General features: G+C 39.3%; 1 protein-coding gene across 1 annotated transcript; it reads right to left on the bottom strand.

Annotated features, from left to right (window-relative positions):
- Nucleotides 1–2,083: 2,083 nt before the first annotated feature.
- Nucleotides 2,084–14,994, bottom strand: LOC139721034 (26S proteasome regulatory subunit 7). Its single transcript, XM_071632367.1, has 11 exons — nt 14,835–14,994; nt 11,920–11,957; nt 11,009–11,090; nt 10,014–10,245; nt 9,534–9,606; nt 8,798–8,893; nt 6,377–6,541; nt 5,589–5,676; nt 3,899–4,101; nt 2,945–3,041; nt 2,084–2,241 (listed from the first exon to the last, which is right to left on the bottom strand). Exons 1-11 carry the CDS (start codon nt 14,902–14,904, stop codon nt 2,084–2,086), a joined length of 1,302 nt encoding a protein of 433 aa, XP_071488468.1. The 5' UTR covers nt 14,905–14,994.
- Nucleotides 14,995–15,650: the final 656 nt, after the last annotated feature.

The following is a 15,650-nucleotide window of genomic DNA, read 5'->3' on the forward strand; positions in this document are numbered from 1 at the left end:
TGGTGGATGAGTCTGAAGTTTGCTTGAAACAGAAGCAAGGCAGTATGTTGTACATAACCCTAGCAATCACTTGGTCATCTTCTCAACCTATCAATATCTTCTATGCTCATATCTGATGGGTGGATTTTGAATAGCAGTCAATTGCTGCAGGTGAGGTGACTGATTGATGGCTCCAGTGCATACTACAGGACAAAGACTTTTGCTTTTGATTCTGTTGTATGATAATATGTTGATTTTGTTAAAACATATCACCTTACCAGAACTTGACGCATTCCAGACTGATTGGATTCACACCTTCCCCTCCCTCCGAGAATAAATCTCTTTCATCATGATGAAAGTTAATGTACTGTACGAGCTGAAATTTTCGCGTACAGATATTTTTGCGAATTGCTACATGGAGGACATTTTCGCGTGTTGTTAATTTCGCGGTTGCGAGGGTCTAACTGAACTTAGCTTTTCGCGCGTTGTTATTTTCACGTGTTGTTATTTTCGCGGTTCAAAGGCGATTCGCGAAATTCGCGAAAATAAAACCACCGCGAAAATTTCAGCTTGTACAGTACTTATGGATACTGGTCTTTTCAACGGAGTGCTATATCTCACCTCAACCATCTCCCCCCCCCCCAAAAAAAAAAAAGAAAAGAAAAGAAAAAAAGGTGAGGGTGATAGCCTATGGATGTGTGTAGACAGCAATGCTCTGTATCTGTGATTTTTAAGACTCCATTCATTTCTATGACCATAAATGCAAAGAACATAATACAATGTACATTAATAGCAAAGCACAGTTCTGCTACATGAGGCATTTGACATGCACCAATTCAAAATTGTTGAAATGGTGTCATTCAGTGAACAAATAACATAAATAGACATACACAGAGAGAATGTCTAACCTTGCTTTATCTACTTTCCAGGCCAATATCCGGAGGCACCATTAAATACAGGTACTGTAAAAGTGGATATTTTCGCGTGACTAATTTTTCGCGCCTGGCCGAGTAAGAAGAGTTTCGCTTGTTTTTTAATTCCGCGGAATCAAGACATCACACACACAGGAACATATGGCTAGCAGAAATATTTGCGTGCTTTTATTTTCGCGATAGTTTCTTGTTGCGCGAAATGCGCAAAAATTTCCACTTTTACAGTAGCCCACGTTTGTAGGGGAACAATAATGTTTGCACCTTTACTTTGTACCAAAATGCATGCAAAATGAAAACTCATTTTTGTACCGGACGGCCTACCTGCAATTTCACATATGTGAGAGTGGCTACACTTTCAATATGCTTGGGGGGGGGGGGGGCATTTCATGAAGCATTTTGTCCGACAAAATTGTCGGACAAATTTGCTCTCAGCTAATCAGATGCAAGGATTTCACTAGCTTGTAACAGTTCGTCAGAAAAATATCCGACCAAAACGCTCCATGAAATGCCCCTCTGGCATCATTCATCAAAGGTATCTGAATGATAACATCAATGATAACAAACTATGAACTATGAACATTGACAAAGGATACACATACACTCATCACTAGTTAATTATCAGAAGCATTTGAGTACCCTTTCATCATTCTCTAAGAACAACATAAAACTGCACTGAGCACAGAGACTCCAACCCCAAGCACCTTCTGATCTGGAGATTATCCCGCCTGAAACCCCTAGCAAACGGGAGACTCCAAGTTGATGTGTGCGAAGCGCGAAGTTTCTAGGGTTCTAGATGCTCTCTGGTGCTATCTAAGGCTTATTTTTTCAACATACAATAGCAATAAGTGAGAAATCCTTTCCAACGGGAGACGCAGAGCCAGGGCGGGAGAAATTAAATCTCAAGCGGGAGAACGGGAGATTTTGCAAAAATGGGTTTTCGGCGGGAGATCTCCCGTCGAAAATGGGAGGGTTGGAGTCTCTGTGAGCATGAAGTGCCAAAGTTGTCAAGTTGAGATATAATTTTTTTTTTAATGATGTGCTTAGAAACACCCGTATTAAGCACTATACGAATGTTGTTTATTACTACACGTATTATCATCATTACTATGATTGGACTAGAAAGTAGTGAAGCAAGGTCTCCTCATAGGATATTAGGGAGTGGGGCGGAGGCCTTAGTTGTAGGTCATGTAGCGTGGGGTGGAGCTGAACTTGGCATACGCCTTTATGACCTTGTTGATAGCTTCCCTGAAGTCTTTCTCGCTGGCAACCTTCTTCCTGGCCCGGATGGCAAACATTCCAGCCTCTGTGCACACACTACGAATCTCAGCACCTGCAATCAGACAGAGGGTAACATCTTGCATTAGAATGATAATTACTTCAAAATAAGGGTTGTTCCAGAAGAAAGCCAAAAATCAATATGAATATTAACAAAAATCTCATATATCAAAGAAATGTGTGACCATTGGAATATCAGTAAATGATACAACATGGTGCCATAGAACAGACTTTTGTTCCTACCATTAAAAAATCACTTGAATTAAATCATTTCAGCTCGTCTGTCAAAAAACAGTCCATCATGACAGGTAAGCCTAGCGCCTCGCTCTGCATGACTCACAAAGCAACTATTCAGAGCGTATTGGGAGCAAGCACTCTAGTACCGGTACCTACTCATATACAGTGTATAATAATAATAATAATAACAATGATAATGATAATGATAATAATAATAATAATAATGATAATAATAATAATAATAATAATAATAATAATAATAATAATAATAATAATAATAATAATAATAATAATAATAATAATAATAATAATAATAATGATAACAATAATAATACAGACATTTATAATGTGCAACATATCCACTCACAGGTGCTTAAGGCGCTCACAATTAATGTTTATAACCAAATGTACAATATTTGTGGTGTATAACCTCTTTAAATAGGATGGGGTTGGTTGGGATGGGATGGAGGAAACAGGAGGGTGAGAAGGTTTGTCCTGGGGTGGGGGCATAAAAAACTCACCTGTGCAGTTGGGACACAGTCTTGCCAGCAGCTCATACCTGATGTCCCTCTCTACGCTCATGGACCGGGCGTGGATCTTGAAGATGTGGGTCCTCCCCTGTACACATTAGAACATAGCAAAATGGTATTTTCATGCATGATGGTATGAGGGTGCCGTAGTGATTGGCTTCTGAACAGCACATGTCAAACTCTTAGTCCAACAGCAAGGTTTTGGCTGTGCGACATTAGTGCAAGGCCACTCTGACTTAAAAATTAACTTGAGTGCTTGAGTAAAATCAAATGGACTGTCAGAAGATTCACAAGAATAAGACATAAAATACAGAAGTTATAGTAGATTTAAATTTTACATGTTCTTTTCAAAAAAATTAATCAAGTTGGTTACTTGGTCACGAACCATGCATGCAAAATAAATGTGCGGTGATGTCACTGCCTCACAGCTCTCTTACTGGTTAATGACAAAAATCATAATCATTTTGGGATGATAATGTAGCAAATATAAACTTCGCCCACTTGAACAAGTTACAACGGTAAAGTTCTGTCTACCTCAAAATCAATTGATACAATGCACATGGTCTGAAACTTTAAGTTTCATTTCAAAAGAATAAAACAACAGAAGAATAATCACGTGCAGATCAAAAACCTTGTGACATGAAGACATATTAATCTTATGAATCCTGGTAATCTTGTGGAGTGTGGCAGATTTTACTGTTTTGCAAAAAAATGTGTGAAATCATAAGATCCAAAAACTTTAACTTGAAGTTCTTCATAAAACGTCTTCCTTTCTGCTTGAGTCAACCTATTCACTCTTGGAAATCTTAGAGTCTGAAATGTTTCAATTTGACAAAACCAGGGAATTGATGTCCATCAGCTTTAGCAACCCGTTTGCATGGAACTAGGTGACAGAGACTTATATTCACACAACTTTCCATGATCTAAGACCGTAAATGTACTAACCTCAAGGTCAGGCAGGCCAAACTCCACTTTCCTGTCCAGGCGGCCGGGTCGGACCAGGGCGGGGTCTAGGGTGTCGGGCCTGTTGGTTGCCATGAGAACCTTGATGTTGCCGCGGGGATCGAACCCATCCAGCTGGTTGATGAGCTCCAACATGGTTCGCTGTACTTCGTTGTCTCCCCCGGCTCCATCATCAAATCTCGCTCCTGGGTGGACATCACAAGAAATATTTCCATAACGACATAAGAAATATGATATCAGTATTATTTTATGCTGGCTGCACTTTTTTGTGCACTAATTATAATGGAAGATTATATTAACACTCAAGAACGAGATTCAAGTACTGTAATGGGTACATTCACATGGAATGTTTCAACAAATTATCCTGAATTCAAGATTGCAGCGTGGAAGTGTGTGGGCATCAAATTCAAATTTCATCTCTTTCCTGCTTCTCTTTTCATTTCATGAGGGTGGGGTACTGTAAAACATGATATATTCGCGGCATGAAATTTTCGCGAATTGGAGCCGACGGCCTTTTTCGTGGCAAGAAATTTTCGCGAATTGCCTCTTGCGTTCAATGCATATAGTGTAGATAAGAAATTTCGCGTGCATTTTAATTTCGCGAATCTTGGCGCTCGCGAAATTCGTGAAATTAAAATGCACGCGAACATTTCTCGTTTTACAGTAATTGGTGGGGGAAGGAAGGTATTGAAAGTTCTTGTCACCACCTTGAGAGAATTGTTTCAGTTATGTGGTCATGCTTAAAAACATAGCAAAAAAATCTTTAAAAAAAAAATCCAACCCAAACCAACCAAACAAACCAAACTTATTGAAGCTCGTGTGAGAGGAAAAAGGTTCTATTCTGGATATAAATAAAGGTTACCTATAAGCAACGCTGTACACTGGGCACTGGTCCGACGGTCCAGGACCAGTAAAAATCACTGTCGGACCATCAACTTTTTCAGGGGGGCGTTTCATCAACGAGTTCGTCGGAGGTTTTCACCGACAAATTTGCTATCAGCCAATCAGACGCAAGGATTTCAGTAGCTTTTAACAGTTGTCAGTGTAAATCACCGACAAAAAGTTTCATGAAACGGGCCCCAGGAATGGACCAGTAAAAAAAATAGAAAAACTGGGTACCTACTGGTCCGACAGACATGTCAGGCCAGTAGAAAAAAAAATGGTTTAGTGTGCAACACTGCTATAAGTAATGTTTTGGGTGCATGTGCACATGGTTTACAGGGAAATGCAAACTGGTACCTGGTATGTTAATCAATATAATCAATTGAAATTATGATATACATTCGCCTACACTTTACTTGCATGTATGCTCAACATTCCTGCTCTCAAATGATCAAACATAGAAGAGAGAAACTTTGCAGAATCTATTTTTGTATGTGTGTGTGTACAAAATTCATTGCCTGCATTTGCACTCATGCAGTGGTTGTATGACATTTGCTCCTGCGACAATTGCTCCCACAAAATATCTGCACACGAAGCCAAACATAAATTCTACCCACAAATGTAACCCTAACCCTAACCCTAATCCTAATCCTCACTGATCAAACTAAACCTACAACCCTATCACAACCCTAACCCTTACCCTAAATCCTTGGAGAAAATAAGACTGGAGCAATTGTCGCAGAAGCAAACGTCATGTCACCCGTGCTTTCAGGTTCAACATGTAGCTTACCTCCAATAGCATCAATTTCATCAAAGAAGATGAGACAAGCCTTCTTCCCTCTGGCCATCTCAAAGAGTTCTCTCACCATACGAGCACCCTGTTGGATTCAAAGTGGTGAAAGTGTGATGGCAAACGATTGTGATTATCATCAAACTCCATGTTCCAATACCATCACATTCCGTGACTTGAAGTCACCTTCTCTGGTAGTGTATTCACTGATGTCCCACAGTTCATAGTCCTACACTACAGTTTGTTGCTCTCCTTCAATAAGTTCAGTACAGCTAAGGCATCTACTGTTTGTTCCTTAAATTTACTCACTTCACTTGAAATGGGATATTTGACACTGAAACTAGAGACACACCATTGCTTCTCTTGACCCATACAATTATCCAACAGTCCTAATTTCCATGAATTTTACTATCTTGATACATTATTTGTTTTTGTTTTACTGCCAATACTTTCAACAGGATACCAATCTGCTTATTGCAAAATAAAGGAATGGCACCATGTGCTGGAATTGTGAACAACAATTTTTTTTCCACTATTTCATTCATTGTACACGATTACCAGTATTCCAAAAGACAACTTGAATAACCAACAGTCTCATTCAATGAATTGATCTGACTCTTATAGTAATGACCAGACATTATCACTGATTATAATCACATACACATGTGTATACATTTACAATAATGATTAGTGCACATTTGTCGTTTTACCATAGGCCTCTTCTTATTCATTGCCCTGTCTGTTCATTTTCATTGCTCAAAAACACCTCGTTAGTGGTGATGGCTTACCTCTCCAACATATTTCTGCACCAGCTCGGAGCCGATGACTCGGATGAAGCAGGCATCTGTCCTGTTGGCCACGGCCCGGGCACACAGGGTCTTGCCCGTGCCCGGCGGCCCGTAGAGGAGCACCCCCTTTGGGGGCTCGATACCCAGGTTCACAAACCTCTCCGGCTGTAGGGAACATACGAAGGGGAAGTCAAGGTTTGTAAAATGCAAAGTTTGTCATTTATCACCTACTACAGATCAGACCATGTGAGAAGATAATCTGAATCAAGATGTTTTGTCGTAGTTAGGGGAGGGGGTTAGTTGAAGGGAAATTAACTCTTTATGTGCCACGTTCGCACATCCGACTCAATCCATGCCGTGCCAACTTTGCATATTCTGCTCAAACCCACAAACTTGCCCAAATTGATCGATAAATAAATCGATAAGCTGTGAGTGAGCTTCGCGTCTAGATGAAGAGCTCATCTGCCCATGGACTACAGTGAAGAAGACAATACACAAAATATCAGAAGGTGATGTTGCAAAATATTGGAAGGAAAAGATAAAGCCACTCCTTTGCCAAAGAAAATTTTCAGAGTTATTACTGTTTGAGAAAGAAAACCTCACATGGAGATCCATAATGTTTAATCTCCCTCAAAATATTTTAAAGTCTACATGTTTGTATGAATATATTTTTAGTTTACAGAATTGATATAATTGTCATAATTATTAGTAAAATTTTCAGAGTTATTACTGTTTGAGAAAGAAAACCTCACATGGAGATCCATAATGTTTAATCTCCCTCAAAATATTTTAAAGTCTACATGTTTGTATGAATATATTTTTAGTTTACAGAATTGATATAATTGTCATAATGATTATTAGTGTTAAATATTATTGTTGATATCAGTGGATTAATTTCACAAATGTAATCTGTATTATATGTTTTTAAAATTGTGATTTGCAACTTTTGATGTATACCTGCAATTATCTAAATGGATAATTGACCTGGTTATGTATGTTAAGCACTTTCTTGAATAAAGAAATGATTCAATCAAAAAAAAAAAAATGCATCAACACAATGGAAATGTCACTCGCAATTACATTCCTCACACATGTACCTTGCATTGCGTGATGGTGGAATAGGGGTGTCTAATAGACATTTTTTGAGTAAATTCTGATTTTCTATTGTGAACGTGTCTGAAGAAAACATGCCTCGCAGACCAGACCAAAAGCATAATTACATGGTGGCAGAAGCCAGGGAGCTTATCTCCAGTGGAGTGTGGAGGAATGATTCTGATTCTGAGGCACCAAGTGAAAGCGGTAGCAATAGCGACGACAGTGATAGTAGTACAGAACATTTTATCAGTCCCACACGAAGGTTCTCACGTAGGGGTACAGCAGACAATGAAGGTCTTGATCCAGAACCGCCAGCTGCTAGACTCCGAGAGTTGGAGGAGACATTTGAAAATGATTCCGATAGCGAACACGAGGAAGACAACGACATGCAAGAACAGGGATACGAGGAGGAGTGGGTTGAATGGAACCAAGAGTGGAGGAATGCACAACATGGCCATAGAAAAAGAACCAAGGCTGCTCTTCGACCTGGGAAAAAATTTGCAACCGGTTCGATTCTTCCTTCAATTCTTCCCTGAAAGTCTCTTTGTGAGTTCATTGCTGATCAGACTAGTCTTTAATCAAGGCAGTGCCTTGTGCCTGTCAAGCCACTACAACAACATTCTCAATACCACAACTAGTGGACTCCTACCAACACACATGGAATCAAGGCATTTATTGCTCTGCAAATGGAAATGGGATTGGCAAGTTGATGAATTAAAGTCTAGATTTTTCTCCTGCCTGCTACCATAGTAGCCTTAGGTGCCAGACAACTGTTGGAAAAAATACATCCTGCTAAATTCTGTGTACAATTCCAACACATTCAAATTAATTCATTCTTGCGTCCAGTTGTGTTTATTGCAACTGATCGATATATTTCTTTTCGCTGACATAAATTAGTACCGATTATTCCATGTTTTAGTAGTTGCCATGATAAAAAAAAAAGTCAACGCAAGAATTTATTAATTTGAATAAAAACCTATACACAGTACCAGCTGTTATAAGGGATAGGAATGAGCAGTGGCTGTCAGACAGAAGCTCAGTATCATATCTAGTGGTTAACACCTGTCTAGTAATCAGGTCTTTGGTTTGAGTCCAACTCGAGTATGCCCATGATTTTTTATCATGGCATGAAATGCCATAGTAATAAAAAACTCTTTTTTCAAAAAAGCGGAATTGCCAGGTACCCATTTCTACTCCTGGGTCAGGTGTGTTAACATCTTGTCCAAGGATGCTTACACTGACTGAGATATGAACTCAGAGGCTCCTGATCAAGGAGTCCAGAGTCTTACCCACTATAACACACAGTGCTACCCCCAGTGAACTTACGTGTAATAAGGGCGTTTCTACCACTTCTCTGAGTTTGTCGATCTGTTCTTTACAGCCACCAACATCAGAGTAGGTGACATCTGGCTTTTCCTCCACCTGAAATATAATATGTGTACAAATTGTTGAACAAGAGCTATTAAACCAGTGGACATTCCTTAACGAAGTGAAAAATGCTGAAAAATGCTATATATATCTAGGCAATGTTCTGTGACATTTGACCTTAAAGGATTTTGCCCAAACTCTACATAGCCCATCTGCATCTTTTGCAGCATGGCTTGCCCAGTCCAGCCTCACTTCCCTGTCGGAATTTGATCCAACTGCGGTTCTTTCTTTGTCATTTCATTTCTGTTAATGTTGATCACTTCTGGCCATCTGATATTACGAATGCATTACTGACAGCTCTCGATAAAAGTCTTGAAAGTGTCCCATGTACCTTAAACATGTGGTCACTCTCTTGGTCTCAAATCCTTACAATAGCTTTGATTTGATGAGAACACGACAAAAGTCTCTTCTGCTTTGTGGAGTATTCTATCGTTTTACTTCTTCAGTCTTGAGTCTCACATTCTAATTTCAATGTTCTTTGAATACGACTACAAGTATACACACAGTCAAAAGACTCTGAAGATACACCGTGATGCCCTCATTAGTATTACTATCCGTTTTACTGGATATGAAGGTATAAGGCATGCACGTTCAGACGTCAGATGGCAAGAAGGAAGAAAATAAAGGCACAAACCTGCATCATTGTGACTGTGGGGTCAATCTTTGGCGGAAGAGGAATGTGAATTTGGTACTTGTTGCGGTCAACTCTGCAGGGGTCACAAATACAGAACAGAGGAGAAGATATTATGGACAGGACAAAACGATACCTTGAAATGAACAGATAACGTTACCAGCTGTGGAATGAAGTTACAACAAATACTTCTGTATTGATGGATCTGATTATTGTCAACTCTGTGTAAGTCGATCTTGAGAGGACTGAGGAACACGCATTGACTTACAAACGTAGGCAATATTAGACTTCTGCATGTACAGAGGAATGACACACAAAAGGCTATGAATGTAAATTGGGACTTCTTGTTTACATCAACTTGGCCGATTATTTGACATATACGCCATCGATTTGAGCGGAGCTGGCTGTATTTGATAGTCGGCATCAAATTTGGATGATTACAATTAATAGTTGGTTAAACTAGAAGTTTGTACAGCAGCTTACCCGACTCTCATCCCCTCCTCGATATCTGTCGGCGCCACGTTGTCATGGAGATCGACAACAAACTTGGCAAACTGCTTAACGTTGATGATATACTTTGCATCCTCTGTCTCGGCGTTGATGATTTTGGTGCAGCGGGCGACCTGCAGGGGCTGCTCGCTGGTCAAGGTTTGCTTGTCTGCCTGTAGATCCCACAGCGCTGGGTTGGCCAGACCAGTGTCTGACTCTTTGATGCCTGCCCACCAAAAGAATTACACAGACAAGTCAATAATCATGAATCATCTAGCTGGTAGGACTCTGTCAACATAGTAATAATAGTTGCAATTCAAGACTGTTGAGTTTTTGTTTTGTTTTCTTTTTTAAATTTCCATCTCTCCTTTCCTTCCAAATTTATTTTCAATGTGGATACTGGATAACTTCATTAAAAAAGAAAAAGAACTTGCCTTTTGTCTTAAAAACTCCACCCATATTTGATATGGAATATCATTTGGAATACTATACTGGTTAATCAAATGATCTTTAGTTAAACAAGATAATAATCTAACTATGTAGATACAACATAGCATGTTTATCATTAACAGCTTTGTCAAACAAATACAAGCGTTGAGAAAAGTTGAGATTGTGAAGCTATATGATCACTGATGTATGGGAAAGCCAACTGAGTTTGTTTCTGAGAATACAACTTGTCTGATCTGTTTAGCCACTTCAATTCCATGACATTTGCTCCTGTGACAATTGCTACTACAAAATATTTGCATGCTAAGCCAAGCATAAATTCTACCCACAAACATTACCCTAGACCTAATTCTAATCCTCACATCAAACTAAACCTAAAACCCTATCACAACCCTAACCCTTCACCCTACAGTGTAAGTCCTTGGAGAAAATAAGACTGGAGCAATTGTCGCTGGAGCAAATGTTGCGTCACCAACCTTGTCGCCACTTTTCTTCAAACTTTGCTATTCAAAGATAAAAAGAGAGAACATAGAAACAAGCACCTGTCAGTTCATTAACTCTCTTCACTATGGCTTGAATGTCGTCTTCCACCTGCTTGATTGTTTTTGTGTATGGACCAGCTCCCTGTAAAGGAACAAACATCAAAGAAAGAATAAAGAAAAGAAAAAGTAAGGAAATGTTTGTGACAAAGGCACTCTACAAAAAAAGATGTTTGCAGTCTTGATAATCTCACTTCATTGGGTCCGGAATGAAAGATATCTATATAATCAAACACTAATATGGTCAATCATAGTAAATGAATATCTTCAATGTTCTGCACAAAGCCTCCTCAAACTACACAAAAACTACATTGACTCGTTCGTTATGTGTTAAGGGTTAATTATTGCAAATTCCACTGTAATATTTGTTCTTTTTTATGTCATGTCGTTATATCATTGTTTGTACAGATCACCGAAGAAATCTGTCTGTTTTTATAACTATGATTGTAAAACATGTGCAATTCAGCCTTTGGCTGCTAGACATGATTTTTAATAAAACCTGTTCAATTCAATTCAATTCAATTCAATTGCATGGAAGAATGGTACATGTAGGACTGTAGATGGTTTATAGTACATCTTGTGTACAGACCTGTTTGAAAAAAGGACTGCCGGAATTTTTCTTTCTTAGGCAAGTTCTCTCATGAAGAAACATTAAACAGTCCTTTTCAAGATTTCATATACCACACATTGGGACATGTAGACTATCTACAACCAGTTTCTGTGTCATTCATATGCAGTCATTTGTAATCCTTGTTGGAAATACATGTATTCATGCTCTTTTTTTTGGGGGGGGGGGGGGGAGGGGGGCCGGGGAGGGGTGTTTCATAGCATGCATCATAATTATTACTTATACTATGTGCTGGAAACTTCAGTGATGTACAGTAGTCATAATTAATATACTATACTATACTCACATATGTTTTTAACAGGGCAATGTCTCCTTCATCAAGGGCTGAAATAGAGAACACACAGAAATGATACACTGCAAAGTCAAGTTTGAAATCTTGACATTTCACATATCACATATCACAATGTCATTATGAGTTGTTTGAACACAATTTATCAATCTTATGACGAATATATTGTAAGTTAGACTATCTGAAATGTAAAAAGTTATCTGGATTACACATCCAGTATATTCTCAAATCTTTAAACTTTTGTCATGTTCTTGTCAAACTACAAGTAATACTGCAAGTAGTGTGTAAATCAAATCATCAATGCAAAATACAAAGAAGATGTAATAAAAAAACCCAAACAAACAAACAAACACCTGAAGACAAAAACACCACATTGGGACAACAACAAACCATACAACGTACAAGAGTGGATCATATCACATGATGCTTATTTTTTGTGGCTCTGAATTCCGTACTCAGAGGATGAAATTTCGGCCAAAAATATCACTAGTTATTCACTTAGTCCTGAATTGTGAAAATTATGAATTTTGCAAAAAACTATGTAAACACTCCAATTTTTGGAAAACAGACTTCAAGTTAACCCGTCTACAAAAAGTTATCTTTTAGCGTGGTGTAAAATCGCATTATAATTCTCATCACAACTTTCGTAATGGAAATAATCAACGTCTTTCACATCTTGTCCATGCACTAGAATCACAATTTATACCCACAATTCACCGTACCAAGTACACATTCATACTGAGTGGACAACAAAGAGAAAATCGGCAAATGAAGCTCAAATTTCTTATTGTAAATTGTATGGTAAAAAAGGTCTAACAAGAACATTTCAAATAATTTACGCGACAAAATATTGTGATAAATCAACATCTTCTTCTAAAATACGAAGTTAAATGTGAATTTCTTAGCGTTTCTACATTTTTGTGTCGCATTTTTGGCAATTAGTACAGGCTCTGGAGTAACGTACCGGTACGTTAGATATATTCTATATTAAGCCTAGTCTACAAGTGTATGCTAAAAAGTCCCGCGCGTATTAAATGCCATTATTATGCAGAGATGTGCGCGTCTGGAATTACCATGCTGTCCATGCTTGCGAAACCCTTGCCTTACTCAGCTACCTTAGTGTTACATGCTCTATGATAATATATTATGGGGTATTTTAGACTAAGTTGGGGTCATCTAGTTTACCGCAGCAGCGACCCCATACGGACAAATACGTACGAACGTTACAGCGCCCCGCGACGGGGTTAGGGTCATGTCAGGTTGTGTTAAGAAAAAGAAGGAAAAAAAGGATTCAAGGAACAAACCAAAGACAAAAGCAAAACTAAAACAAAAGTCAAAACAATACACCCTAAAAAAAAACAACTAAAAAGATAAAGTAAAGGAACGGGCCCAGAGCACTGCAGCATCTGTGCAGCAGCAGCTAGCAGCAGCATATCAGTCCGGGAAACCCGCTCATGAGGACCGCCCCCGCGTACGAGGATGGTCCCTCCTCATGAGGACCTCCCCCCGCCTCATGAGGCCCCCCGGGGAACGCCTCATGAGGCCCCCCATTCACTTCTTATTCATCTCACATCTGACGTATAAATTGTCGCAACTTTGCACGGTGATTTTTTGTTACACACACATGTCCACTATCCATGATGAAAAGAAGAAAAAATCCTGTCTGTTTTTTTTTTTTTAAATCGAGTTTTAATCACCCGATGCAGAGCGCCCATCAAAACACGGGCGCCAGCGCGTTCGCACAATGCAAGACTGCCGCACCTAGCGGCCTGATCCGACTAGATATTTTCGATGCTTTTTTCTGCGGCTCTCACCTCTCCGCGCACGAATTAGCCTCGTGAAGCTGAAGTCTGACATCTTTTTACACAAATTCGTAACGAGAAAAATTAAATCAGTACTAACCTGATCTTGTCCATATATTCCAAATTACTATTCCACACTGATAGAGTAGGTGGGTAGATGACATACTCCAGTTTGTTAGCAAAATAATCACTTTGTAGGTATGACGAGTTCACTTTCTTCGTCAATTCGGCCCACGATTCCGCCGCCCGCTTACCGTTTGGGCGCTTTCTCTGGAATCATCCCGCGACGCGACGTACGTCGCATTACATCACGCATCCAGCACATACCAGTCTGGTACTTAGTATGTGCTGGATGCGTGATGTGATGCGACGTACGTCACGTCGCGGGATGATTCCAGAAAAAGCACCCAAACGGCGGAATCGTGGGCGGAATTGACGAAGAAAAAAAAAAAAAAATTGACGAAAGAAAAAAGCATCGAAAATATTTAGTCGGATCAGGCCGCTAGGTGCGGCAGTCTTGCATTGTGCGAACGCGCTGGCGCCCGTGTTTTGATGGGCGCTCTGCATCGGGTGATTAAAACTCGATTTAAAAAAAAAAAAAACAGACAGGATTTTTTCTTCTTTTCATCATGGATAGTGGACATGTGTGTGTAACAAAAAATCACCGTGCAAAGTTGCGACAATTTATACGTCAGATGTGAGATGAATAAGAAGTGAATGGGGGGCCTCATGAGGCGTTCCCCGGGGGGCCTCATGAGGCGGGGGGAGGTCCTCATGAGGAGGGACCATCCTCGTACGCGGGGGCAGTCCTCATGAGCGGGTTTCCCGGACTGATATTAGAGGGTAAAATAAAGCTGTGTGTAGGAATGTGGAACAATTGAGTGAGCTATTCAATCATGATGAGAGAAACAATGCAACAATAAATTAGACTTTTTTCATGGGCTGGCTACTCACATCACACCTATGTTATCTAACTTACTGACATGACAATAGACCTAATTGTTAGTCAATAATTTTTTGTGGCTCTGAATTCTGTTCCGACAACGCCGACGCCATACAAAATGTACGCCATGATACGGTTTATTGTGGCGTTGACATTAATGTGCTTACCTTGTATAGGTTTATCCTCCTTGTCCTCTGTTTTGGTTTTGCGCATATCGTCTCCTAAGTGGTCAGGCATTTTGCTTATTTGCGTAACGTCGTAATTTAGACCTAAATTCTGTCTTAGAAAGTCTGGACCAACCAGTTTAGATGCAACAACAAGGTTGTCTACTAGTGGGACTGATGGAAAAGTTACATGAATCAACATATTCTCCAAAATGAAATGGATAAGAATTGTCCTTTTTTTTTGTTATTTCAATTTTTAAAAAATATAGTATTTTCAATATAATAAATTATTTATAACTGTATATATTTTTAAATGCTGTTCATGATATCATTTCATAGATATTTATTACTTCTGTTATTTGTGAAATGTGAACAAATTGGCACAGTTGCTAGCCTGTACGTTCATTCGTTTTCTAAAGATATATCTTTCTAATCATTACACTGACGAGCATCTTAATTTTGGAGAGTTTTTGACAAAATAAATGGAAATCATTACTTGGCACTATCACAGAAATTTGTAATAGATAAATCTACGAACTTTGTCTCACGAAAGAATTGAAATAATGTAAGATGGATGTACCAGAGAATGCACATAACAGGTCTGAACTACAGTTGAGCTCTCTATCAACGGAGATGAGGTACAGAAGACTACCGATTTTGCTAGATAGCGCATTCTGCTTGTGAGATTCTCCTCACACTATCACAATCTCGCGCAGATAGCTAGCTGCACCAGTGGTGCAGTGAATGTGTAGCGTAGTGTGAATCTTATCTTGCAAGCAGATCGAGGAAAACTGGAAACTAGAGGAACAGCGCTAGTGA

The sequence above is a fragment of the Diadema antillarum genome, unplaced genomic scaffold (genome assembly GCF_040938485.1).
Source record: "Diadema antillarum isolate AM-2024a unplaced genomic scaffold, OU_Dant_1.0 scf00000013, whole genome shotgun sequence".
NCBI lineage: Eukaryota > Metazoa > Echinodermata > Echinoidea > Diadematoida > Diadematidae > Diadema > Diadema antillarum.

What these genes read in the sequence shown, in the direction of transcription:
- LOC139721034 (XM_071632367.1), bottom strand. Translation starts at nt 14,904, where the DNA reads ATGCCTGACCACTTAGGAGACGATATGCGCAAAACCAAAACAGAGGAC. An exon ending in GGAGGATAAACCTATACAAG is followed by an intron (nt 11,958 to 14,834) that starts GTAAGCACATTA and finishes TCTCTATTTCAG; the next exon opens with CCCTTGATGAAGGAGACATT. An exon ending in GAGAGTTAATGAACTGACAG is followed by an intron (nt 10,246 to 11,008) that starts GTGCTTGTTTCT and finishes TTTGGTGGGCAG; the next exon opens with GCATCAAAGAGTCAGACACT.